The 26,848-nt window shown below is 41.2% G+C and overlaps 1 protein-coding gene across 2 annotated transcripts in view; it reads right to left on the bottom strand.

The window, feature by feature from the left end:
• Window positions 1–8,333: 8,333 nt before the first annotated feature.
• The window catches only part of LOC115201796 (acyl-coenzyme A thioesterase 1), a 38,282-nt gene continuing 19,767 nt past the window's right edge, over window positions 8,334–26,848 (bottom strand). For both annotated transcript variants that reach the window (XM_029765674.1, XM_029765675.1), the window contains exons 4-6: window positions 24,450–24,670; window positions 10,709–10,824; window positions 8,334–10,617 (exon numbers count right to left, since the gene is read on the bottom strand). In XM_029765674.1, the coding sequence (XP_029621534.1) occupies window positions 10,803–10,824; window positions 24,450–24,670 (243 nt within the window). In that variant the 3' untranslated portion in view covers window positions 8,334–10,617; window positions 10,709–10,802. The remainder of the gene's footprint in view (window positions 10,618–10,708; window positions 10,825–24,449; window positions 24,671–26,848) is intronic.

A 26,848-nucleotide genomic window follows, 5' to 3' on the forward strand; every position in this document is an offset into this window, starting at 1 on the left:
TGGGCAATGCCAACAACTGCCTTACGCTGAGTTACTATTTGCCACTGGCACCCACAGGAAGACACACCAGTGGCTGCTTGGCTTATCTCTTCTCCTCTTAAACTTTTAAGGGTGCAAATGAATTCAGATGGAAAGGTATTTCAAGGCAGGACATACATATAGTGCCTATTTTACTATTCATATTTTAAACTTCTTAATCTATCTCTGAAAACTGTGAAAATGACTCAATGGCTAAACCAGTCACAATTCATAACTTAGCAATTCTTTACTTTAAATGAATGGGCATTTAAAAAGTACTGAAAATGAATTCATTGTCGTCACTTGATTATTGAAATGCCCCTGCCTTACAATGGTCCAAACCTTGCACCATATGACACCCAGCAGATGTTCTGGCAGTGGTAGGGAGAGGGCATTGAAACCTCCAACAGACACACTGGACATGCTCTCTCCCAGAATGATAGATGGACCGATGATCCCTTTTCCGTGTCCATCTCTTTTCCAACAACTCTTTTGCCGCCTAACCTCCGTAACCTCTGACCTCAGCCGCTGTGATGGAGACCCTGGTCCATTCACCATCTGGGCCACAGCCCTCCCAGAGCCCCTGGCTACTACTGAAGGCCCCTCCACTGAGCCTAACCTGCCAATAATGGATGTAACCAAGAAGAGGAGCGAGAGGAGGTGAGAGCCTGGTGGTGCACACATCTGCTATCCTCAGTGGCTGCCATTTAACATCCTCATCCATCAGACCTGTCTATGACTGATCAGGATAGAGGTACGATTCAATCTCCAACTAGTAAAACATCATCATCCTATCTGATCATTGCTTATAGGTTGAGGAAAAACCAAAGAGATTGTTTTCAGTGACAGAGGAACAGTTGGACAAGGAGCAAGAGAAAAAGAGCCAAAGGACGAGCCCAAATCTGTTCTGTTGAAACTCCACACAATGGAGGTGAGAAAGACAGAGACTGTGGACCTGTGGATGACATCACTGATCCAGGCTCTTTGCCAGACAATCAGTACAGGAGAGATTTCTGCCAAAGCTTGGCAAGAGGGATATGTACACACAAGCCTTTTTCATTGCTATTTACCTCTCTGCCAAACCTTGTCGAAAGCACATAGTTGGAGAAGATAGATAAATGTGAAACCGAAACGAGACTCCCAGTACAGTACTCTTGCCTCTACAATCACTCAGCCCTCTCTCTCTGTTTAATCATGAAAAATGTCTCTGTCTTGCTGACAGGGACCCAGAGTTGATCATGTAGATACTGTATTTCCCTCCTAAGAGACCACAGAGAGTTGTGCTGTTATAGTACAGTAGTATCTCATCATGCTGCCAGTAGAGGTGCTGAGGGACTGCAACATCCCACCACTGAGTCTGACCCACAACCCGACACTGTTCCGCCACCCCACACTTTTCTAAATATGTACACGAGTGCCGTGGAGATGGAAGCGGGCCCGGAGGAGATTGGGCCGCCGCTCACCGCTCCACCCGCAGGTCAGAAATCCATTACAGGCAGGCTGAAGCTGGAACGTTTAGGCACTGTAAATCAGGTGATTTATGGATCGATATAACCTCGAGTTTAAAAATAACGAGAGCAAATCTCACAGAGAATGAAGCACTTCTGAACTGATATAAGCACTTTGGAGAGTTTATCCACTGTAGAGTTGAGTTATGTGAGACAGATAGTGATGTTTTAAAATGGCTTCAAGCTTACATTACAATGAAATGGTGGTGTGGAAGCAGAATAGCACAGTTGACTTACTCTTGGACTCAGCTAGACACAGAGGCAGTTAATAAAAGCCAGATAACAGAATAATTGGACCTTACAGTTAACAGCTCTGTTGCTCACCAGTTCAGCCAAACCAATTTCCTTAGATATCTTCAGTACCTCCAGTCCAACATCACTAATTCCTACCAAGACCACCTTCCCACCCTGAAGGCAGGACCTGCAGGACATGGGGACTGAGTGTAACTCATGTTGTGGCAGGTCCCAGGGTCTGGCTGTGTGAAGACCTTCTCCTGCCCAGCATTTATTCTACATGACATATCCTGTTCTTCAGGGGCCCAGCCTCCCCTCCATATTTCTCCAGGCCAAATGCAGCTAAACCTACAGCCTGAGCCCAGAGGTCTTATTTCACCAACAGAACTTCTAAATGATTCTCTAAAAGCTACTGTAGAAAAGTTGTCTCGTATTCACAGACTAGGTAGACAATCAAATTGTGTAAATCCAAAAAATGATTTAATGATGACCAGCCTAAGTATTCCAGAGTATAATGGTCCACTTGTAGGATGACGTATGGTTTTGGAAACTAGTTTTAAATCCCTGTCCCTACTAGTGCAACACACAGATGTATTTGGATTGTGTTATGTTCACCCTGCAGCTTCTTTTTTATAACGACATTCTCTATTCTCAGTAACAGCCTGTTCATCGTCTATGGTAAATTCCTAGTATTCCTGGAACAGCCTGTTTTCTTTCCTTATGTAAAAAAGGAAGAAAAACATGAAGCAATGTTGAAATGATCCTCTTTCTATGAAAGGTAAGAGAAGTGCAAACAACAGTAAAGTGAACAATGCCAGATGCTGTTATCACAGCCTAGTCATAACAGGATTACACATTTTATTTTTGGTATCCTGAGGCTTTGTAAATCAGGAATGTAATATGAAAGAATAGGCCTACAAGACTAAAGAAATACAGAGCGCTGTTGTTCTACTCATCACTCAAATAGCACACTGTGGTAGGTGGTGTGTACCTATTATGTTAAAACTTACAGAAAAGCCCTGTTCCATTTTCATTGGAAAAGTCTAGATCAGCAGAAAAACACTACTCATGTCATTACCGTAACACATAGGGAAGAAAAGTCCTATTTAGTGTCATAGCAGCTAATTACTCTGTCGGCAGGGAGCTGATGAACCTGGGACTTACATCTTAAATCCTTTCAGCATGCTCTACCACACCAGGCTACTGTCATGTCCTGAATGATGCTCTACCACACCAGGCTGCTATCGTGTCCTAAATGATGCTCTAGCACACCAGGCTACTGTCATGTCCTGAATGATGCTCTACTACTAAAGGCTCCTGTCGTGTCCTGAATGATGCTCTACTACTCCAGGCTGCTGTTGTGTCCTGAATGATGCTCTACTACTCCAGGCTGCTGTTGTGTCCTGAATGATGCTCTACTACTCCAGGCTGCTGTTGTGTCCTGAATGATGCTCTACTACTCCAGGCTGCTGTTGTGTCCTGAATGATGGTCTATTACTCCAGGCTCCTGTCGTGTCCTAAATGATGCTCTACTACTCCAGGCTGCTGTCGTGTCCAAAATGATAGTCTCTGGTGATGCACACTGTTGACAAGTTGATGGTCGTACAACAGAGGACCTCTAGACACACACTAACTCATTCAGACGCACACACACATTCACAAGGACATCTCCACCATCTGGAGAAGTTGAAAATGTCGTTCAAACACCTGGCACAAACCACCACCCCAACGGGAACCCACAGATACCCCCTGTGTCCTCTTCCCTGGTATATGCCATGCCTTAGCCAACATGTTCAGCCACCACCGTGTAACATTGATATTATAACATTTATCAGTAATGCATGGTTGTATGCTGTGTGTGAATGGACTCCAGATTCATATGGAAACATCTGTACAACTTATGGCTATAGTAACTGGAGATTACCGCTTGCTCCCGGATGAGTGGAGGAGCGATCAATTACTCTATTTTGGCCTGTCTGGGTATGTCTGCCTGTGTGGGTATACTTTATAAACATTTCTGTGCTGTGTCAGAGAAGACTGCTGGAATGACACTCTACAGGCAGTGCAGGGACATTGAGGCCAGATGAGAGTTTATTTGTGGTTTGGTAAAAACAACTGTATGCCACAGTATGTGGACTTTGTATAAATTGAGGCAATCCAAGTAGCATAACAGAGCCTTCAACACTTGTCTACATTGTCCTTTCAGATTTTTTGTTGTTGTTTAAATCTCTTAATTTGATGTTATTTGAATTATGTCTGATTCCATTTCCACAGTCCCCAAATCAGATTAAATCATTGTTATCATCTGAATGCATCCTGCTAGTTATCTTTAGTGAGTCGTGTTTCTGTTGTCCATAAGGATATTGTAAATATTATACCCCTGAAATGTTTACTAAGTATTTTACCAAAGGACTGATCTCTGCCTCCCTGTGCCTCTGATCCAGCAGGGCGGCGATAGTGTGAAGATTAAAAGCTTATCCAATTAGCCACCTGCCGAGACCTGCTGAGACAATCAGGCCCATCTAAAGCCTGTGGTCACACTGGAGTGCTGCCGGACAGGCCCAGATCAGCAGGGTCAAACAGAGGAGAATGTCTCAGGGCTGCCCATGCAAGGGGAACTATAATGTCTTAGAATGGGCGAGCCCTGTCTCCTCTCTTTCCTGGCTAACCTTCAATGAACATGCTGTTCCTCAAATAGTTCTTGAACAACGATATCAGAGGGGGAAAAAGCTTGGATTACTCGAGCGTGAGTAACGTCACCACTGCACACAGAGACCCCACACTGTGCTTTTTAGACCACTGTTTAGGCTGACTTAAAACTGAGGGGTTCTATGTGAAGGAGTTGTCTGTTCACTTTCAATTCTATGGGGATCAGTTTAAGATCTGGCTATGTTTTGTTGATCTAGATATTTCAGTTCCGACATGGTGTCCTATTGTCCTACACCTCTTCTGTCTTTTTACACATCCATCTGCAGGAATTGCTGTGTTCTGACTGTCCTCAGGTTTTATCTTCTGCACTGAAATGTTATTGTTGCTTCCAACAATGACTCAACAATTGACTGATGTCCTCTCATAAATATGAGAGGACATTAGTCAATGGGCACTAAAATTGACACTCAAAATCACAGTGAGACCATTGTGAAAAGGTCCCTGACACATTACTACCAATCATAAGTGTCTTTACCTAGTCCTTTTCGTCCTGGGTGGGACATAACGCCGCAACAATCTTCTTCCACTGGGGTCTGTCTTTGGTCACAGTCCCATGTCAGTCATAACTAGCAGGGAGCTCATTCATCAGGATTTGTGCTGACACTGTTCATAAAATCTGCAGAATGAAAAAAAATTCTGTGAACCCATCGTTTCCTTCAAAACACTGCCATCTGCAGTAAATGGGGGGTAAACAGAAATCATGACGGTTTGGCATTTGGAAGAAAAGGTCTTTCAGGCTATTATGCATGAGGTCCGTATTAGGCTATACCAAATACTTCATCTTTGGTGTGAGACATTCTAAAGAGTGATTCTTGTAGCTTCGATGTTCTTCGTATTTCTCCTGACGATGCGAGTCTAGAGGTCAAATGCAGCTTTTCACTAAATACGCTCTTTCATTAGGGTGCCAAAGGTCATAGGATTATGACTTTTTCCCCCATTTGTCATCATGGCAAAGACAAGCCTGCGCTCCAGCTCACATGGTCATGAATGGGTGTCTTCCACAAAGCTGGGTGGTCTGAGCCGGATGTGACCCCAATAAAGACCCCTACACTGAACGGTGAAGCCCTTGCATGACCCTCACTTTTGTTGAGGCTTCAAGGGGCACTGAGTCACAACACATTATGCAAAAAAGGACAGCTATGAAGTCAGCCAATGTACCCACCTGCGTCATTCTTGTTCTTGGAGGAGCAATGGAAGCAGAGGAGAGTGTGCTTGCCTGGATGGTGGAGTGTAATCTAAAGCACTATAGAAATTAAATATAATATTATTAGAGGTTCTGTCAAACTTATCACACAATTCACGTTGCACCATGAGTCATTGGACAAAATCATGAGAGAAAATTGAGTCCATTGAAAGGTTTGAAACATTGTAATCTCTCCCTCAACGGGGTCAAATATGAGTCAAACATTTTGTCTGCGCATGCACAGAGGTGCTCCTGGGCCAACCGTTGCTACCTCGATGGCTATGAAAAAAGTTTAGTTGGCAATCAGTGTCGAAGCTAAAAAGTGAGAGTGCTTCGTAAATGTTTACCAGTAGGCTGGAGACACACAAGACGTTTCACTTCTTGAGCTTGATGCTGTTGATACTGGTACGTCCTTACTAGCTAGACTTTAGTCATCTCTTCTGAACTGATTACTGTGTTCAGTCGATCAGAAAAAAATCCAGAATAATATCACATAGCTAGTGGACCCTACAAAAACTCCATTCATTTCCCCATAGGCTTTGTTCAACGAACCATGGTGGAGGTAGTGCCAACAACAAGACGCCATTATTGCCCTATATTGCTTTAAGTACAATTTTCTAAACCCAGAGGTCCAACATAACAAGACTTCCGGGAACACTTGCCAAGCAGACTCGGCAGACCAGACCGGGGTTTGAGATGTCAATGAGAGAAGTGAAAATATATTCCTAGTTGTTAATTTTTTAAGTCTAAAGGCACAACCTAGACTTAAGGCCAATGTCTTAAAGGAAAATTCCACCCCAAACTAACTTCTTGCATTTGTTTCATTAGTCCATTGCTGATATACAGTGGCAAGAGAAAGAATGTGAACCCTTTGGAATTACCTGGACTTCTGCACAAATTGTTTATAGATGAAGATCAGAGCAAATTTTAAGTCACAAAAATAGACAAACAGTCTGCTTAAACTAATAACACACAAACAATTATAAATGTTAATGTCTTTATTGAACACACTGTGTAAACATTCACAGTGCAGGGTGGGAAAAGTATGTGAACCCTTGGATTTAATAACTGGTTAACCCTCCATTGGCAGCAATAATCTCAACCAAACGTTTTTTGTTGTGCCGGATCAGACCTGCACAAAGGTCAGGAGGAATTTTGGACCCATCTCTACTTAGCCGTTTCAGTTCAGCAATATTCTTGGGATGTCTGGTGTGAACCGCTCGAGGTCATGCCACAACATCGCAATCAGGTTGAGGTCAGGATTCTGACTGGGCCACTCCAGAAGGCGTATTTTCTTCTGTTGAAGCCATTCTGTTGTTGATTTGTGTTTTGGGTCGTTGTCCTGTTGCATCACCCAACTTCTGTTGAGCTTCAATTGGCGGACAGATAGCCTTACATTCTCCTGCAAAATGTCTTGATAAACTTGGGAATTCATTTTCCCGTTGATGATAGCAAGCTGTCCAGGCCCTGAGGCAGCATAGCAGCTCCAAACCATGATGCTCCCTTCAACATACTTTTCAGTTAGGATGAAGTTTTGATGTTGGTGTTCTCTGCCTTTTTTTCCTCCACAGTGTTGTATGTTCCTTCCAAATAACTCAACTTTAGTTTCATCTGTCCACAGAATATTTTTCCAGTAGTGCTGTGGAACATCCAGATGCTCTTTTGCGAACTTCAGATGTGCAGCAATAAAAAAAAATTGACAGCAGAGGCTTCTTCCGTGGTCTTCTCCCATGAACACCATTCTTGTTTAGTGTTTTACGTATCGTAGACTCGTCAGCAGAGATGTTAGCATGTTCCAGAGATTTCTGTAAGTCTTTAGCTGACACTCTAGGATTCTTCTTAACCTCATTGAGCATTCTGCACTGTGCTCTTGCAGTCATCTTTGCAGGATGGCCACTCCTATGGAGAGTAGAAACAGTGCTGAACTTTCTCCATTTATAGACAATTTGTCTTACCATGGACTGATGCACATCAAGGCTTTTAGAGATACTTTTGTAACCCTTTCCAGCTGTATACAATTCAACAATTCTTAATCGTAGGTCTTCTGAGATCTCTTTTGTTTGAGGCATGGTTCACACCAGGCAATGCTTCTTGTGAATAGCAAACTTAAATGTTGTGAATGTTTTTATAGGGCAAAGCAGCTCTAACCAACATCTCCAATCTCTTCTCATTGATTGGACTCCAGGTTAGCTGACTCCAATTAGCTTTTGGAGAAGTCATTAGCCTTGGGGTTCACATACTTTTTCAAACCTACATTGTGAATGTTTAAATTATGTATACAATATAGACAAGAAAAATATAATACTTTGGGTGTTAATAGTTTAAGCAGACTGTTTGTCTATTGTTGTGACTTAGATGAAGATCAGATGTAATTTTATGACCAATTTATGCAGAAATCCAGATAATTCCAAAGGGTTCACATACTTTTCTTGCCACTGTTGTCCCAAAATTTTGGCTTGCAAAACCAGCATCATATGATGCAAAATGCATCATATGGGCCAGATTTCTGTATTTTGAAAGCTACATATTTTGAAACCTTGATAGCTGACAAGCAAAACATTTGGGACTAAATCAACAACAGACTAATGAAACAAATACCAAAAGACAGTTTTCGGGTGGTTTTCCTTTAAGTAGCTCAACATATTATTACTCCATCCTCGTGAAAGTAACAAACTGACACGTTTTCATTTTCGACAAAAACAACTTTATATCAAAGGAGTGCCTTTTATTTGACGGATTCACATGCACAGTTCGGCGCGAGATGACTGTTAGACCCAATGATATGTATATAACCCTGGAATGCTGATGCTATGTATTGCCCATTGAAGAGCTTTGAAGCCACCGGTCGGCCACAATGAGCTCCACAGTGGATGCGTCATAATACCCAGAAAACCTAGCGGTCAAACACGAAAATGTTTCCAATCGTTTTTCCACCATTCATTATTCGCATAGGAGATTTTAGAAACACTTCAAATTAAGTATGTGTTTGGTGTAGGCTTACCTTGGCGTGACGTTTTGATAACCGGATAGGCCGTCATTGTAAATAAGAATTTGTTCTTAACTGACTTGCCTAGTTAAATAATGGTTAAATAAATCAAAATAATAATAATAAAAAAACAATGGTGAGTTTTATCAATATTTGCCTCAATTTACTCTCTAAAATTCAAAATGCTAATTAGCAACAAAGACCTCATGCAAGACTTCCTGCAGGAAGCTCCTGCATGTCATCTCTAGCCGACACTGTCAGCTACCATTCACCTGCCCGATCAGAGGCCTTCTGTGCCCAATCCATGTGGAATCCATGTGCTATATTGAGATTAATTGAATAAAGTGTGGAACTTCTTGTCCCCTTTCTCTGTCTTAGCTAGCCACTGACTACACTTTAGCTAGCTAGCTAGTTAGCAGAGCAGTAGATAAACAATACATTTTGTTTTACTTAGCCTAGATAATTGTTTGTACAGTATGTCAACTATTTCAGACGTTATGGTATTTTTCAAGGATGAGCATGAGCATTAAAAGGGGAGAAGACCACTATAAATCTGGCCATGTGGAGGAGTGCAGTTATAATGAGGGGAAACTTACCGGTTTGGTCAGGGCCAGCATGAGGAATAAAGTGTTTCCTGTGTAGCTATTAAGTAAAGATTGCGCATCTTAGCAATACAATGTGTTCTACAGAACTGTCAACATTCTACAAGTAAAGAGCCACATAATCAACATTACATAATCATTAACCAGATTACCCTGGATACCAGACACAGATGAGTCATAACTCAGTTCTAGAATGTTGTCATTGACGAGAATGAATATATAAAAACACATTTTTATTGTAACCCTGGACAAGCACACCCGATTCAATTTGTCAACTAATCATCAAACCCTCAATGAGCTGAATTTGCCCAGGGCTACAATGTAAATGTGTACTTTTGGGGGTACTGGAGGACCAGCGTTGGGAAACACTGACCTAGAAACACATGGAGGAGAGATGTACAGGAAGAAATGACTGAGAATGGCATCAACTGGCCTATGCTACTCATAGGAGCCATGGGCTTAAGTCAAGTCAGTCATTTGATTAGTCAGGCTCAACAGGTGCAGTCATTGGAAGAAAACCGTTTTTGTTGTTCGTGTGGCAAAAATGTTGGGCCCATCCCCAACAGCCTGAAGAAACACCTGGAGGGAATAATAAGGACCTTCTAGTGGAAGTGAACCACAACTAGGCTACTAACTAAACACTATGCAGCCAACCCTCACTCACTGGACAACGACTTGACTCACTCCATGTTCTTACAACACAGAGAACACCACTTGTGGCAAATGTTTCCCTAAGAATGCTGAGCTGAAAAATCATATGAGTATTTAGCATTATGTGGAAGGGACATTCCTGCTGGGATGGAGGATTTATCTGGAATGCTCAACTAGATGATGATCAGGACAGTCTAGGGTACTATTTGCCCCGAAAGAAGTAAAGTCTTGCGACGACTGTACTTCTGATTCTGTTTCTCAAGAGGAAAGTTAAAACCCTCTGAGCTGTGAGATCACTAAGGAGGACCAACAGTGGTTGAGGGATCATCTGAAAGAGACTGACATGTCTGACTTCACAGGTCATTTGATTAGTCATGTACAACAGATGCATTCATGGAACAAAACAGTTTCTGTGGTTTGTATGGTAAAAACATTGAGCCCACAAGATTCACCTCAGTGAGAATATTCTGTAACTGTGTCATGGTGGAGGTGCCTGAAACGTCAATGATTCCATTGAGCTCCAAATAAGAATAGATTTCGATAGGACTAACCCTAAGAAAATCCTCTAGACTGCTTAACTAGAGAGACAGCGAGAGAGAGAGAGTACATCTAAGGATCGGAGAGCCATCACTTCCGGCAGACCTCCTTGCCGAGGGTGGCGTTGAACATCATGCACTGTTTCTCATAGGGGACGCCTGAAGATGTTCTGCATGTCACGCCTTATGTCTAAAACATGGGGAAAAGGGGAGACAATAGTCAAAATCTCAAAATTCAAATGTTTTATACAATGTTGTATCACATTTGATGAGTTACTAACTTGTCCGTCCACATTCTCGATCTGCTGTAGTCCCTACACCTGGACTCTCGCACTCGGATCACACTGGCACAGGAGATCCATGCACCGGATGGCCTCAGGGATGCACTCCTGTTGGACTGGAAAACAAAAACATTTGGTCAGTGGTGGGTCTTTTTCAAAGCTGTATTACTATCTTTATCTGGACAGAAAATGCATTGTTTACCATAACACAAACACACCTTGGACAATGTGACAAGTGGTCCCTCAACACCCAATCCTAAATCATGAGAACCATACACAAACATACTGTGCAGATATATATTCCAGCCACACCCGTTGCTGACAGGTGTAGAAAATCGATCTCCATACACAAACATTGACAGTAGAATGGCCTTACTGAAGAGCTCAGTGATTTTCAACGTGGCACCATCACAGGATACCACCTTTCCAACAAGTCAGTTCATCACATTTCTGCCCTGCTAGAGCTGCTCCGGTCAACTGTAAGTGCTCTTATTTTGAAGTGAAAAGATCTAGGAGAAACAACAGCTCAGCCACAAAGTGGTAGGCCACACAAGCTCACAGAACGGGACTGCCAAATGTTGAAGCATGTAGCCCATAAAAATAGTCTGTCCTCGGTTGCAACACTCACTACCGAGTTCCAAACTGCCTCTGGAAGCAACGATCAGCATGACAATGCCCCTGTGCACAAAGCGAGGTTCATATAGAAATGGTTTGTCGAGATCGGTGTGGAAGAACTTGACTGGCCTTAAATTTAACTGACCTCAAAATGATCATTATTTTTAAAGGATTAATGACCTTAGATTTCAGCATTTGTGGCCTCCATTTCAGAAAATCCTAATTTACCTAAAATGTCTCATTGCTCTTACCATCATTGGTGTTACTACTCCTACTGGTTGCACAAAGTTAAAATAATGGTAAAAAAATATTTAAAAAGTCATAAAGCTACCATATTAGTTGATTTAGAATGGGAAGAATGGGAATGGGAAGTTTTCCCAAAACGACATGCCCAAATGCCAACATAAAACAAGTCAGCGGCTAGCCATCAACACAATTTTCAGTTGATGCAATAATTTTCTCAGTCAAACACATTACCCAAAATACGCTGTGTGTCTTTTGTTTACCAGGTCATGTAATATTTGGAGTAAAAGTCAACCCTAACAGAGAGCACCTTATCTATGCACTGGGCTGCAATATCATCCTCAAAAGCCTGACAAAAAAGAAACAGGAGTTTATGCATGGCCACACCAACAATGTCTCCTGTCTCACTGTGTCCAAAGGTGGAAAGTATGTTGCCTCGTGGTCAGGTCACTTTCATGTTCTTCAAGGTAATGGACTAATGCAAAGATGAAAGAAAACTGTGATAATTAGCTGGTCTTTATCATTCTTTGAACAGGATGATGTTATAATATGGGACTTTGCCAAGAGATTAATATATGCTCACCTGCAGCTCCACAAAGCCTAAGTGGAAGGATTGGCCTTCTCCCCTCAATGTCAAGTACCTGGTGACCCTTGGGGGTCACGATGATGGCAGGTACTAGCCATAGCAATAGTGTGTCAAACTTTGTGAAATACTGACATTTGACTCAGATCCTCTGTTATAATATAATAGTTACAAATAGTCATATTCATACATTTTAACTGAATAACTGTGTGTGTCTAATGTCCATATAGTGGTGTGGAATATAGAAAACAGAATCCATTTGTGAAAGCCCAGCCACAGCCCACAGTGGTGGTCACTGCCTTACTCTGCAATACTCCAACACAAGTGACATTTACATTTTAGTCATTTAGCAGATGCTCTTATCCAGAGCGACTTACAGTAGTGAATGCATACATTTCATTATTTTTTTTTTCTTCTGTGCTGGCCCCCCGTGGGAATCGAACCCACAAACCTGGCGTTGCAAACACCATGCTCTACCAACTGTATAGGCAGAACAGTATGTATATCTAAATAGAGCTATTTTTGTATAATTTTGGCATTGCCCACCTAATGAAATGTCACAGCTAAAGGCCTATAAGGATATGGATCATCTTCTTGTAGCGACACTCTCCGCGTTTGGGAACTTGATCTTCCCCACAAGATCACACACACTGAATGTCAGACAGGGCAGCTGAAAACAATTGTGAAATGCATTTGGGTAATTACAATATCAGAACACATGGCTATACACAGGGCTCTGTGCTGACCTTTCATACAAGGAGTATGTGTGCACCTATGTTGAAAAATGTAGGCACACACAAAAAAAAGAAGTCGCACTGATACATGATACATTTAAACACGTGAATAGTATGACCCTTCCTTTGTGAGAGCGTCATTTCCTCAACATATTTAAGTCTTGCAGCAGTTTGCAGCCTGAATAACTTGTTACTTCTTGGTACAGATCCCTGAGGAAGGCAGCTATTTCTACTGTGGCACTAGTGGGGATATCCTGAAAGTCAATCTCAAGACGAAGCTTCTTAATGGGCCGTGGCCCAGTGAAACAGAAGTTCAGCAAGGTGGCTTCAAAAAAGGAACACGGTAAGAGGACTTTAATATCTGGCTTAGTTAGATAGACTGCAGTATAAAACTCAGAATTCAGCATGCATTTCCCCTTGTTGTCTACATGGGGTGAACACAATCTGTGATGAAGACAGGCAACATATTGTCGGCTCAGGAGATGGCACGTTCCCTCTGTTCAGGATCCTCATCCAACTTCAAACACATCAAGTGAGTCAAGTGTCTGGAATGGAGGTCTATTCACTTTTATAGTTATTCTCTCACTTCAGTAATCCTGTGTGCATCTTCCAAAAGCATCTAATACACCACTGTACTACATAATGAATACTACCTGTATGTGTATTCTTTGGTTTCTACTCTTTGGCAGGAAGGTTCAGCTGGAGAAGGTGTGACATCCATAGCGCCCTGTGGTGATGGTCACCAGTTCTTTGTGGTCACAGAAGGGACACAGATCTACTGTTTCAACAATACTGACTTCAAAGAGGAGTTCATCACCTGATCACCACCAGCCATAACAGCGCCGTGAACGATGTGAGTGACACAACAGGTTAAAAGGTCACATCATATACGCCATCACATTCCATTTGTGTGCAGGGTCAGTCTCCTACTGAATGCAAATAGGGAACTGATTCTGCTTGACTGGCTGTTCATTTTGAAGCCCATTTGCCTTTTTAAATGACACCAGTAGAGGGGGCTATACTATCATTTACTGTAAATCATGTCCTGTGTCCTCCAAAATAGAAATTGTTAACTTCTCTAGGGTAGGGGGCAGTATTTTGACGTCCGGATGAAAGGCGTGCCCAAATTAAACTGCCTGCTACTCAGACTCAGAAGGTAGGATATGCATATTATTAGAAGATTTGGATAGAAAACTCTGAAGTTTCTAAAACTGTTTGAATGATGTCTGTGAGTATAACAGAACTCATATGGCAGGCAAAACCCTGAGAAAAATCCAACCAGGAAGTGGGAAATCTGAGGCTGTAGTGTTTAAGTGATTGCCTATCTAATACACAGTGACTTAGGGCTCATTTTGCAGTTCCTACGGCTTCCACTAGATGTCAACAGTCTTTAGAAAGTTGTTTGAGGCTTCTATGTTGAACAGAGAGCGAACAAAGGAAGTTGGAAGTTGTTGACTCAGGAAAGGATATGAGTTCATTGGCGCGCATACACGTGAGAGATAGCTGTGTTCCATTACATTTTTCAAGACATTGGAATCATCCGGTTGGAATATTATTTAACCTGTTGGGGGTAGGGGGCAGTATTTACACGGCCGGATAAAAAACGTACCCGATTTAATCTGGTTACTACTCCTGCCCAGTAACTAGAATATGCATATAATTATTGGCTTTGGATAGAAAACACCCTAAAGTTTCTAAAACTGTTTGAATTGTGTCTGTGAGTATAACAGAACTCATATGGCAGGCAAAAACCTGAGAAGGTTTCATGCAGGAAGTGGCCTGTCTGACAAGGAGTCGTTCTTCTTGTCTCTGTTTATTGAAGAGTGGGGATCTTAGCTGTAACGTGACACTTCCTACGGCTTCCATAGGCTCTCAGAGCCCGGGAAAAAGTTGAACGATGACGAGGCAGCCTCAGGCTGAAACACATAATCGCCTTTGCCAAGTGGCCGATAAGAGGACAAAGGAATTAGGCGCGTGCCCGATTCGACCCCGTGCTGTATTTTCTTTCGGCTGTTTACCTAATTGCAGATTCCCGGTCAGAATATTATCGCGTTTTTACGAGAAAAATTGCATTAAAATTGATTTTAAACAGCAGTTGACATGCTTCAAAGTACGGTAATGAAATATTTAGAAATCTTTTGTCACGAAATGTGCCGTGCGCATGACCGTTATTTACCATTGGGATAGTGTCTTGAACGCACGAACAAAACGTCGCTGTTGGAACATAACTATGGATTATTTTGGACCAAACCTACATTTGTTATTGAAGTAGAAGTCCTGGGAGTGCATTCTGATGAAGAACAGGAAAGGTAATCAAACTTTTCTAATAGTAAATCTGACTTTGGTGAGTGCTAAACTTGCTGGGTGTCTAAATAGCTAGCCCTGTGATGCCGGGCTATCTACTTAGAATATTGCAAAATGTGCTTTCACCGAAAAGCTATTTTAAAATCGGACATATCGAGTGCATAGAGGAGTTCTGTATCTATAATTCTTAAAATAATTATGCTTTTTGTGAACGTTTATCGTGAGTAATTTAGTAAATTGTTAGTAAATTTGCCGGAAGTTTGCGGGGGGTATGCTAGTTCTGAACGTCACATGCTAATGTAAAAAGCTGTTTTTTTATATAAATATGAACTTGATTGAACAAAACATGCATGTATTGTATAACATAATGTCCTAGGTGTGTCATCTGATGAAGATCATCAAAGGTTAGTGCTGCATTTAGCTGTCTTCTGGGTTTTTGTGACATTATATGCTAGCTTGAAAAATGGGTGTCTGATTATTTCTGGCTGGGTACTCTGCTGACATAATCTAATGTTTTGCTTTCGTTGTAAAGCCTTTTTGAACTCGGACAGTGTGGTTAGATTAACGAGAGTCTTGTCTTTAAATAGCTGTAAAATAGTCATATGTTTGAGAAATTGAAGTAATAGCATTTCTAAGGTATTTGAAAATCGCGCCACAGGATTCAACTGGCTGTTACGTAGGTGGGACGATTTCGTCCCGCCTGCCCTAGAGAGGTTAAGTTTTATGTTAAAAAGGCCCTAAAGATTGATGCTATACATCGTTTGACATGTTTCTACGAACGTAAATATAACTTTTTTGGACTTTTCGTCGTGAAATTTTCAGCGCGCTTCCTACATTTGGAGTAGCTTACTGAAGGCGCAAACAACAAGGAGATATTTGGACATAAATTATGGACTTTATCGAGCAAAACAACATTTATTGTGGACCTAGGATCCTGGGAATGCATTCTGATGAAGATCAAAGGTAAGTGAATATTTATAATGCTATTTATGATTTTAGATGACTCCAAAATGGCGGGTTTCTGTATTGCCTGCTGTTGTTTTCTGAGCGCCGTACTCAGATTATTGCAAAGTGTGCTTTCCCCGTGAACCTTTTTTGAAATCTGTCAGCGGTTGCATTAAGGAGATGTTTATCTATAATTCTTAGAATAACAGTTTAATATTTTATCAACGTTTATGATGAGTATTTCTATAAATTGATGTGCTCATTCACAGGAAGTTTTTGAAGGAAAAACATTTCTGAACATTACGGGCCAATGTAAAATGGGGTTTTTGGATATAAATATGAACTTTATCGAGCAAAACATACATGTATTGTGTAACATGAAGTCCTATGAGTGCCATCTGATGAAGATCAAAGGTTAGTGCTTAATTTTAGCTGTATTTCTGGTTTTTGTGACGCCTCTTCTTGCTTGGAAAATGGCTGTGTGGCTTTTCTTGTTTGGTGGTGTCCTAACATAATCTAATGTTTTGCTTTCGCCGTAAAGCCTTTTTGAAATCGGACAATGTGGTTGGATTGACGAGTCTTATCTATAAAATGGTGTATAATACTTGTATGTGTGAGAAATTTGAATTATGAGATTTTGGTTGTTTTGAATTTGCCGCCCTGCTATTTCACTGGCTGTTGAATAGTGTGTCCCGCAGGTGGGACGGTCACGTCCCACATTCCCAAGAGAGGTTAAGCATGATATTTATCATAGTCAATAGCTAGATCAATTCATTATGGACTGATAAGTGCTTTAACTTAACATGTATATATTGATGTATAGCTCACAGTGGCTCATCTGAGCTCTTTGCTACGTTCTGAAAATGACATCTGGATGTGGCATATGGAAACCTCTAAAGAAGTGCTACATATCACTGTGCCCAACATGACCTGGCTGCAACGCTGTGGAATTCATAATTGACGGCAGGAGCATCATCAGTGGTGGATTTCCCATTCCATTTCTTAGCAGCAGAAACTCAGGGGCTTTCTATTATAAGCCGTGTCTGCTGTCTGGAAATGCAAATGCATTCTTCTGGTGGTGATTTAGTTGGGCAACAACAGTTGTGCCATTTTTAACTCAGATGAAAGAACAACAATACTTTCTGTCACGCATTCATGTTTGTATTTCTCAGTCATTTTTTTGTGTTGTTTTCTTTCAGCCTGGAATGATGGTAAGATCTGTGGCTTCACTCTTGAGACTGGCAAGCTGATGATGACTGTGCACAACGCCCACAGCATGGGTGTGAGTGACAGCCATCGCCACCACCAGAGGCTGCAAGAGGATTGCCAGCGGGGAGGGGAGGGACAGGTAAAGATCAAGAAGATAAAGCACCATAGAGATAAAGATAAACAACAATGATGGAGATAAAGAACCATGAGCATTACAAAGTACAAATAGGGTCGCCGCTGACAATGGCAAACCCTGGTCGTGACCCCACTTTCCGAGGGTGTCTCAAGGAGAGTTGGGGTATGCAAAAATACACATTTCCAATTCACACATGCATATTAATACACACTTGTACATGCATGAAATACGACAAATAAGCACCCACCAAATAATTGTATTATAGATACCTTTATGCCTTAGAAGGTCATTAGTGGGCATGAAACCACTGTACTGTGTTAGGAACTACCAGTTAAACAACATTTTCAAAAACCACAAGCACCTTTGGCTCATGTTTATTCATATCATAATCTGGTTACAATGCTATTGATATGAAGAAAGGACTAATAGTTGAACAAATAGAATCAAATACTAACAGTGAAATAGTGAAACAAATAGAAGCAGCAGATAGTGTATACTCTGGTTAGAAGTGTCTGCTACCACCCTGAGGAGTACCAGATCATCACTAGTAGCACAGACAGAAAGGTACCACCACCACAGGAGGATATAGAAGAGCATTTTCTGAGGTCAGGCTCATTTGTGCCACAGACTAAAGTATTGAGGGAAAATTCAACTCTGATTGGGTTAATGACTAACATAGTATTTATTTACAGTTATTACCATGGGTTTTGAAACACAATGGATGATTGATCGTACAGTGAGTCGTGTGTGAGCGCCATCTCCTTGCCACTGGTCATATTTTAGCGCCAGATGTCATAGTAGTGACAATGACAGTGCATTGTATTCTCTGCTAAGGGATTGTTTGTTCCTAAAGCAGACGACATAGCTGTGACTCAGGCAACCAGATGGTCTATGTCACCCACTTTATCTAGGATGATGTTTACTTCTTCACAGAGAAAACCACATTGGAAAATGATCTCTTTTTAGCTTAAAAAAAAAAATATTTCACTGCTTTACCAGTGAAATAGCTAACTTCATCTATTTTTGTTATTTGAGGTATTCCACAGAGATTATTTCTCTTGGGGGTTGAGTCCTTCATGAATACAGTCCATAATGTATCGGTGACATTGGGTACATAATGCTGGTTTAACAGAAACCTATATTTTTTATTTATTTAGCTAGGCAAGTCAGTTAAGAACAAATTCTTATTTTCAATGACGGCCTAGGAACAGTGGGTTAACTGCCTTGTTCAGGGACAGAACAACACATTTTTACATTGTCAGCTCGGGGATTCGAACTTGCAACCTTTCGGTTACTAGTCCAACGCTCTAACCACTAGGCTACGCTGCCGCCCCATATAAAAGTATCAAAGCTGACTTTACAGTACCAGTAAATCAAACTGCAACACTTTTAAAGAAACACTTTGCCCTTTCTTTTTAACTGAGGGGGGAGTGTTCTGTGTATACATAGAATGTACTTTTTGCTGGCATCATTTCTTTACATCAAAGGACTAGGTATCTCTAAACTATACAGTACTGGAGCATGTCTTTTTTCATGAAAAGTTGAGGCACATAGGAAACAATCTAAACTCTTCCCCCTCTTCCTGAGCACATTCTGTGTAACTTTGCAATGACAGAAAAAATAGAAAGGCACCTGCGTTTTAAAAGGGACATGTGGTATTTGTGGTCTCAATCGAACTTAAAGTAACAATTGCAACGGGAGGCCGAAGCTGGAAGGAGACAGCTGCCAACCCCAGAGATGATTATTGCTTACTCACACACACAAATATATGTTTTAACTGCATGTTACTATTTGATAGACGGTAGCGGCGACCATTTGCATACTGTGAAGGACACATTAGGGTAAAGTCAAGGCCTTTGGTAAATAATTTTGGGGGATTTTGACCTGACAAATTCTAGTGTGCACGATACATCTGCATATAATGTTAAAAACAGGAGGAGAGATTGACACAAATTTGTATTAATTAAAAAGTTTGAATAATGAATACTGGTCATTGTCAAAGACTCTGTGGATGGAAACTGTTGGATGGATTATTATGAAATCTTATTTCATAGTTTCACTTTTCTATATAAATGTTACCATATTTTATTTCATAATGACGCATTGTATTTCCCAATGGATTTTTTCATTATAACATTTATCGCTTCATTAATGGTGCTGTATCACATGATCCATTACCGAATTTCATGGCCTTTTTCATAATAAAAGGGATATGTCAATCAGTGCAAGTGGGTGGTCTTTAGCCACTGATTGGCTAATCCTTTACAATCAATTACTTTAACCTGTGAATTTAACCTAACATTATAACGGCAAGCACAGACATTAATTTACATTGTAGTAGCATAAACAACTAATGTTCGCATTTCAGTGAACAACTATCCCAGAATAGAAATATTTCACACAAGTAACAGAATCTATCTCCTCAGTACCTGTTAGTGTATTAAGATGACACCTACCTAGGGTTGCAAAGGGTCGGGAATTCTCCATGGGAAGTTAAGCCCGAGAATTTGGGGAATTTTGCTTAAATTCATCAAAAACAAGTTAGCTTATAACAGTGAATCTTTTTTTGTGGTACACACAAGGCAATTCTAGGTCTTGTGGCATATTTTGGTTAAACTATCCCCAATTCAATGGAATTGCAACCCTCTGCATGCACAGTGCATTCTGCCATTACATGTACAGCTGATTCTCAAGATCTTGCACTTTTAAACAGCCTGTGCCAAATCATATGTGAAGAATGCAACAAAGATGCAGAATCATCTGGCCAAGTGCATAAAGTTCCCTCAGCGCTCACAACAAGCAACCTCTGACAAAAGTACCTCTACTTCTATTCGAGGTGAAAATTATGTATCAGACACCTTATCGATAGCAACAGCTCATGGTCCTCCTGGAATCAGAAGTTTGTCTCAAAGTATGAACGTAGTCAGAGAAATGCTGATGAATGTCTTGCTCGAGCTGTGTATGCAACTGGTTCACCTCTGATGCTCACAGGTAATGTGTATTGGAAGACATTTCTGAATGTTCTTCACCCAGCATACACCCCTCCAACCAGACATGCTTTATCTACTCATTTGCTGGATGCAGAGTTCAACAGAGTTCAAGTGAAGGTCAAGCAAATCATAGAGAAAGCAGACTGTATTGCAATCATCTCTGGTTGCTGGTTGAATGTTCGTGGGAAAGGAATAATTAACTACATCTCAACCAGTATCCTACAAGAGCACAGGCACAAGGGACAACAGACACACCGGTCTGTGTTTAACTACATTGCAGATGTGCTGAAGGCAGTCATCAATAACCTTGGACCACAGGAGGTATTTCCACTGGTGACAGACAATGCTGGGAACATGAAGGCTGCTTGGTCTAAAGTGGAGGAGTCCTACCCTCACATCACACCCATTGGCTGTGCTGCTCATGCATTGAATCTGCTTCTCAAGGACATCATGGCACTGAAAACAATGGATAAACTCTACAAGAGTGTCAAGGAAATGGTTAGGTATGTGAAGGTTCATCAAGTTATAGCAGCAATCTATCTCACCAAGAAAAGTGAGAAGAATAAGAGCACCACATTGAAGCTTCCCAGCAACACCCGTTGGGGTGGTGTTGTCATCATGTTTTACAGTCTCCTGGAGGGGAAGGAGTCTCTCCAAGAAATGGCCATATCACAGTCTGCCGATATGGACAGCCCCATCAAGAGAATCCTCCTGGATGATGTATTTTGGGAGAGAGTGTTAATCAGCCTGAAACTCCTGAAACCTATAACAGTAGCCATTGCACAGATTGAGGGAGACAATGCCATCCTGTCTGATGTTCAGACTGCTTGCAGATGTAAGAGAAGAAATCCATACTGCCCTGCCCACTTCACTGTTGCTACAAGCAGAGGAAATTGCAGTTCTGCCTGAAGCCCACACATGCTGCAGCGTACATGTTGGACCCCAAGTATGCTGGCAAGAGCATCCTGTCTGGTGCAGAGATCAACAAGGACCATGGTGTCATCACTATCGTGTCTCGCCACCTTGGCCTGGATGAGGGCAAGGTTCTTGGCAGTCTGGTGAAGTACACATCCAAGCAAGGACTTTGGGATGGAGATGAAATATGGCAGTCGTGCCAACATATCTCATCAGCCACCTGGTGGAAGGGACTTTGTGGATCTAAGGCTCTTTCCCCTGTTGCCTCCATTATCCTCCAAATCCCACCAACAGCCGCCGTCTCAGAGCGCAACTGGTCCTTGTTTGGGAACACACACACCAAAGCACGCTACAGGCTGACCAATGCAAGGTTTGAAAAATCGGTGGCCATCTGGGCAAATTTGAGGCTTTTTGAGCCTGACAACGAGCCATCCTCAACAAGGTGGGAAAGTGACAGTGAAGATGAGCCCTCAGAGTCTGATGTTCAAGAGGTGGACATTGAGGAGGTCCAGCGAGAAGACATGGAAGCATGAGAGGAAGACAACCAAAGCTTAGTTTCTAGACAATCATTTTACAGATGTATGTTAAAACATTTTTGGGAGATGCTATGGATCATTGGGGATCATTCAATATTCCCTTTCTTTTGTTGTTCAGTGAAATCATTCCATGTGAAGAGTCAACTCATTTAATTAAAGTTCAATTCGTAATTAAATAGTTTTTTTTTTTATTTCTATTGGAAGGATTTAATCATTTGCAATTATGTCTACTTATAAAAGATTTGTTTCTGTCTTCATATGACATGGTAAATATAATCCAATGCAAAAAACATCTACATTTAAAATGGTATTAATATTAATTTGCATATATTTCCGTTATTCCCATATATTCCCGTTAATTCCCACGGAATGTTTCCAACTCTGAATATTCCCCAAAATGTGCAACCCTACACCTACTACAATAATTATCTTATGTGGGGTCCTCCTCTCGCATTATTGCTTGGGGTTAGTGCCATCCGGGGTCCTTGGGACGTTCGTACCCTTACCTAACCCTAACCTTTAAGGCGCCCGCATACTAGGTTTGGTTTGTTCCTAGCAGAACTCGGCTAAGCAAAGCGAACGTTTGTGCCTCGCATACCCCCTTAAAATAAACTAGAAAAAACTGCAATATTACTGTTTGTCCCTCTTGAGAAGCGGTAGCATAAACATCTGTAATTAATTTTGACGACCACGGATCAATTTACAAAACATATTCCCAGAATCAGGAGAGAATAAGCAGGAAATCCGGAATCCTCCAACCAGGATATCTGTAAAACCAGGGATTTTTTTAAAGTGCCCAGAATTTTGCAACCCTCAGTAAAAACACAAGGTGCAATTTTGAAATTTGGTTGTGCATCAGCAGTTTTAATTTTGATATGTCAGTCATTCAATTAGCCATGTTAGCTAACAATTTTTTGATTGGTAAGTTAGTCTTGCCAGCTATGTAAACTTGTAGTAATCATGGCTGAATACCACATTGATTTTGTTAGTCACTAGCAGGTACAGATTATCGAACGGGCAAAGCATATATGATAGCAATTTGTGTAGAATTGCAGGAAATTAGCATTAAAACTGCAATATTTTCCTTTAGCCTCATAACAAAATGTGTAGAATAGCATTATAAAAAACTGCACATTTTTCTCTCAGCACCATGGCAAAATGTTGTGCCCCTGGGCCCCAAATGCGGAAGTCCGGCCCTGCTCAATAGTGCTGAGCGATTAACCAATTGTTTTCTATCCTTCTTCGGTTATTAAGTAAAATGAAAGTTAGAGGGCGAAAAAGTATGTCTACAGTGAAAAGCCTACAAGGGGAATGTCCTCTGTGACCAAGTTTTAATACTGTAGTAGACAAAGATTAGAAGAACGTTGGCACGTCCAAATGCAGGCTCCTGTGCAACTCGCTATTTTGGAACTTGCATTTATAATAATTTGTTTTATCATTACCCTATTATTGTATATGGCTATTAGTGTAGGTCTATTTATTAATCTAAACCAGTTCTTGAAATATGTAAAACGTGTTTGTATAATTCTGTTGAGACATTTTTGTTTTAAGTCTGATCTGTGTGTGCTTTGTATTTAGTTTAAAATAGGTTAAAAAGTGGGCCTGTTGTAAAATAAAATATTAGCCTATTGCTGTCATTTGTTGGGTACGGTAGGCACCAGCATGTTGGTAATTGCTTCACAAGAGTGTTTAAATTCTGTTAAATGTTTTATTAAATTTTTTTAATGGCCAAATTATATAATGATGTGTGTTTACCGCAATATAATAGCCTGCTCATATTTTCTCTACAAACAATGACTTGACTTTTGATATTTCCCTTTTGTGAAAGTTTGGTGCGGCTATTAGGCCTATTAAACTTTGACTGCTGCAGGACTATGAAAGCAGTGCGCACCGACGCTCCAACCGACTGACAGTTGAAGTTTATGTGAGGAAGAACATTTTAGGCCTACCAGAGTTAATCATTATATTGTTTATAGGAGTATCTTTATAAAAAATATTATCATTGAAAATGAATGTAACCATCTGACAAGTGCATGGAGGTGTCGTAGCATGCCACTGGCATATCTCCTCTCTCCGTCTCTGGGGCAACGAATACGTTTCTCTTATTTTACATGTATTTTTTAAATATTAATACCATATGGTGGACGTCTAAGCCTATAGGCATATGCATGCAATGCCCTGATGCATTTAGTGCATCAGGTGGACAATCGTTTTAGGAAAGTCAAAATCAATAAAACAATAGGCCATACATGTTTGCTTATGCTATACATCTAAAACACTGAAGTAAGTGTTTTTGTAATTTGTTATAGGCTGTTAAGGACAATTAAAATGTGGCTCATATGGCCAATAGGCTATCCCTCGTTTATTGATGGCACTGGCCTCGGCAGGTTGGCAGTTTCTTTCCCCCTCTCTTTTTAGTCAGATCTGAATGCATATGATGTCCGGTAAATTTCTCAAATGTCTGGTAAATTAAAATCTTCCCGGTTATGTTGTCCGGTGCCAAATGTTCCTGACGGAAACCTTCGTCTTACCCTCTAGTATATAACGTAGCTTTTTGGGCAGTGTTGTTCCCATCCAGGTGTTTCCTGAAGAACTCCTGGACCCTCCTCCACAGGTCCAGCTGAGCCTGATGGTGGGCTTTAGCCTCTCCCCCAAACACCACCACTTGACCAACCGCGGGGTGGAAGCCTGACGGGCAGTGGGGCATGTAGGGTACTTCCAGAAAATGCCCCGCCCTGGGGTACATCACCACCTGGTGGTGAAATGACAAGAGGACAGAACATCAACCAACGCCAAGTCAAGGTGCAGTCAAAAGCATTTAAGAAAAGACACAATGATCTGTTCCTGAAACAGCACAGTTTAAAAATATACGGCAAATAGAAAAAACTGGAAGCCCTAGAAAGATCAATGGGAGGGGTTGAGGGTAGCTGAAGGATGGGTCTAAAAACAAACAAAAGATAGAATATTTTTACAATAGTTATGTCTGTAAAATGTATATAGTACAGAACCAGTCAGAAGTTTGGACTGTGAGAGCAAAATTGCAAGATTATGTTATAATGCTGTACCTGCATCAAATGGTTGTTTATGTAACAGAATAGAGGGTTCTTATAACTGTATTGTGTCTGTGTGAACTGAAAGTGGGCCTCTGGGAGATTTAACACTGACAGGAGATGTACAATGTCTTTGGGTGATACCGCATTCCAGAGCATGAGTTAATGTTTCTGTACTGGGGCACCAGCGGGAGATGGCTCCAGTATGGAGTTGGAGGGCCAGACCCTGGTCTCTACACAATGAGGACAGTTTTTACATTTTACATGTACATTTTAGTCATTTAGTAGACGCTCTTATCCAGAGCGACTTAAAGTAGTGAATGCATACATTTCATACATTTTTTCTCCGTACTGGTCCCCTGTGGGAATCGAACCCACAACCCTGGCGGTGCAAACACCATGCTCTACCAACTGAGCCACAAAACTATGAAATAACACATAACACATATGGGATCATGTAGTAACCAAAAGTGTGAAACAAATCTAAATATATTTGAGATTCTTCAAAGTAGCTACCCTTTGCCTTGATGACAGCTTTGCACACTCCAGGCACTCTCAACCAGCTTCATGAGGTAGTCACCTGGAATGCATTTCAATTAACAGGTGTGCCTTGATAAAAGTTCATTTGTGGAATTTCTTTCCTTCTTAATGCGTTTGAGCCAATCCGTTGTGTTGTGACAAGGTAGGCGTGGTATACAGAAGAGGGCCCTATTTGGTAAAAGACCAAGTCCATATTATGGCAAGAACAGCTCAAAAAAGCAAAAGAGAAATAACAGTCCATCATTACTTTAAGACGTGAAGCTCAGTCAATGCGGACCATTTCAAGAACTTTGAACGTTTCTTCAAGGGCAGTCACAAAAACCATCAAACACTATGAGGAAACTGGCTCTCATGAGCACCGCCACAGGAAAGGAAGACCCAGAGTTACTTCTGCTGCAGAGGATAAGTTCATTAGGAGTTACCAGCCTCAGAAATTGCAGCCCAAATAAATGCTTCACAGAGTTCAAGTAAAAGACATCAACAGTTCAGAGGAGACTGCGTGAATCAGGCCTTGATGGTCGAATTGCTGCAAAGAAAACACTAATAAAGGACTCCAATAAGAAGAAGAAGAAGAAGCTTGGACCAAGAAACACGAGCAATTAACATTTGACCGGTGGAAATCTGTCCTTTGGTCTGATGAGTCCAAATGTAGAGATTTTTGGTTCCAACCGCCGTGTCCTTGTGGAACGCAGAGTAGGTGAATGGATGATCTTTGCATGTGTGGTTCACACCGTGAAACATGGAGGTGTGAAATTGCTTTGCTGGTGACACTGTCAGTGATTTATTTAGAATTCAAGGCACACTTAACCAGCATGGCTACCACAGCATTCTGCAGCGTTACGCCATCCCAACGGTGAAGCCTGGTGGTGGCAGCATCATGCTGTGGGGATGTTTTTCAGCGGCAGGGACTGGGAGACAAGTCAGGATCGAGGGAAAGATGAATGGAGCAAAGTACAGAGAGATCCTTGAGGAAAAACTGCTTCAGAGTGCTCAGGACCTCAGACTAGAGGTCGACCGATTATGATTTTTCAACGCCGATACCGATTATTGGAGGGCCAAAACCCCGGTGCCGATTATTCTGCCGATTTTTTTATTTATTTGTAATAATGACAATTACAACAATACTGAATGAACACTTATTTTAACTTAATATAATACATCAATAAAATCAATTTAGCCTCAAATAAATAATGAAACATGTTCAATTTGGTTTAAATAATGCAAAAACAAAGTGTTGGAGAAGAAAGTAAAAGTGCAATATGTGCCATGTAAAAAAGCTAACGTTTAAGTTCCTTGCTCAGAACATATGAAAGCTGGTGGTTCCTTTTAACATGAGTCTT

The sequence above is a fragment of the Salmo trutta genome, chromosome 1, assembly GCF_901001165.1.
Source record: "Salmo trutta chromosome 1, fSalTru1.1, whole genome shotgun sequence".
In the NCBI taxonomy this organism is placed as follows: Eukaryota; Metazoa; Chordata; class Actinopteri; order Salmoniformes; family Salmonidae; genus Salmo; species Salmo trutta.